This window comes from Buceros rhinoceros, unplaced genomic scaffold, assembly GCF_000710305.1.
Source record: "Buceros rhinoceros silvestris isolate BGI_N320 unplaced genomic scaffold, ASM71030v1 scaffold10252, whole genome shotgun sequence".
Classification (NCBI taxonomy): domain Eukaryota; kingdom Metazoa; phylum Chordata; class Aves; order Bucerotiformes; family Bucerotidae; genus Buceros; species Buceros rhinoceros.
In genome coordinates this window covers 23267-23831 of record NW_010400718.1, presented here as the reverse complement: position 1 = coordinate 23831, position 565 = coordinate 23267, and the positions used below count along the sequence as shown (strand labels likewise).

At 40.5% G+C, this 565-nt stretch overlaps 1 protein-coding gene across 1 annotated transcript in view; it reads right to left on the bottom strand.

The window, feature by feature from the left end:
• The window catches only part of LMO7 (LIM domain 7), a 43150-nt gene that overhangs the window by 37676 nt on the left and 4909 nt on the right, over positions 1-565 (bottom strand). The window contains exon 8 of the mRNA XM_010131999.1: positions 4-426. Coding sequence (XP_010130301.1) covers positions 4-426 — 423 coding nt within the window. The remainder of the gene's footprint in view (positions 1-3; positions 427-565) is intronic.

Sequence of the window (565 nt, the reverse complement as noted above, 5' to 3'; positions counted from 1 at the left end):
AGTGCCGGATGATACTTGTCTGGAGCGCCTGATAAAGGCACCTCTTTTTTCTGAGAGAGGATTTTACGTAAAATCATGTCATCCTTTTCCAAATCTGGAATCACAGGTTGGCCCTCTCTGGGTTGAAGAATTATCTCACCCTCTAGGGGAGGCTCCTGCTCAGTGAATTTTTTTAAATACCGGGGGTCTTGAAGAACAACTTGGTTCACATGGAAAGCCCCAGTTTTCCGAATGAACAAGTCATCATTTTCTAAATCTGGATACAGATAACCATTTTCCATGTCTCCTTCTTTGCATCCTGGTACAAAGGAAATATTCTTTCTACATTTTATGAGCCTAGGGCCAGAAGTAGGATCAATTCTGGTCTTCGTTTCAGAAGACAAGTAGTCAGAGTACTTTTGCAGGGCCTGAAGTAATGAAAACTGACTGAAGCATATAAAACAAAAGGAGGGAAGTAAAAATATCGTTAACCAGCAACAGACAAAAAAACAGATCACAATGTATTGCGATATACATTTGGTTTAGACTTGCAGTATCCTGAGAATTACAACTACACCACTCGGCA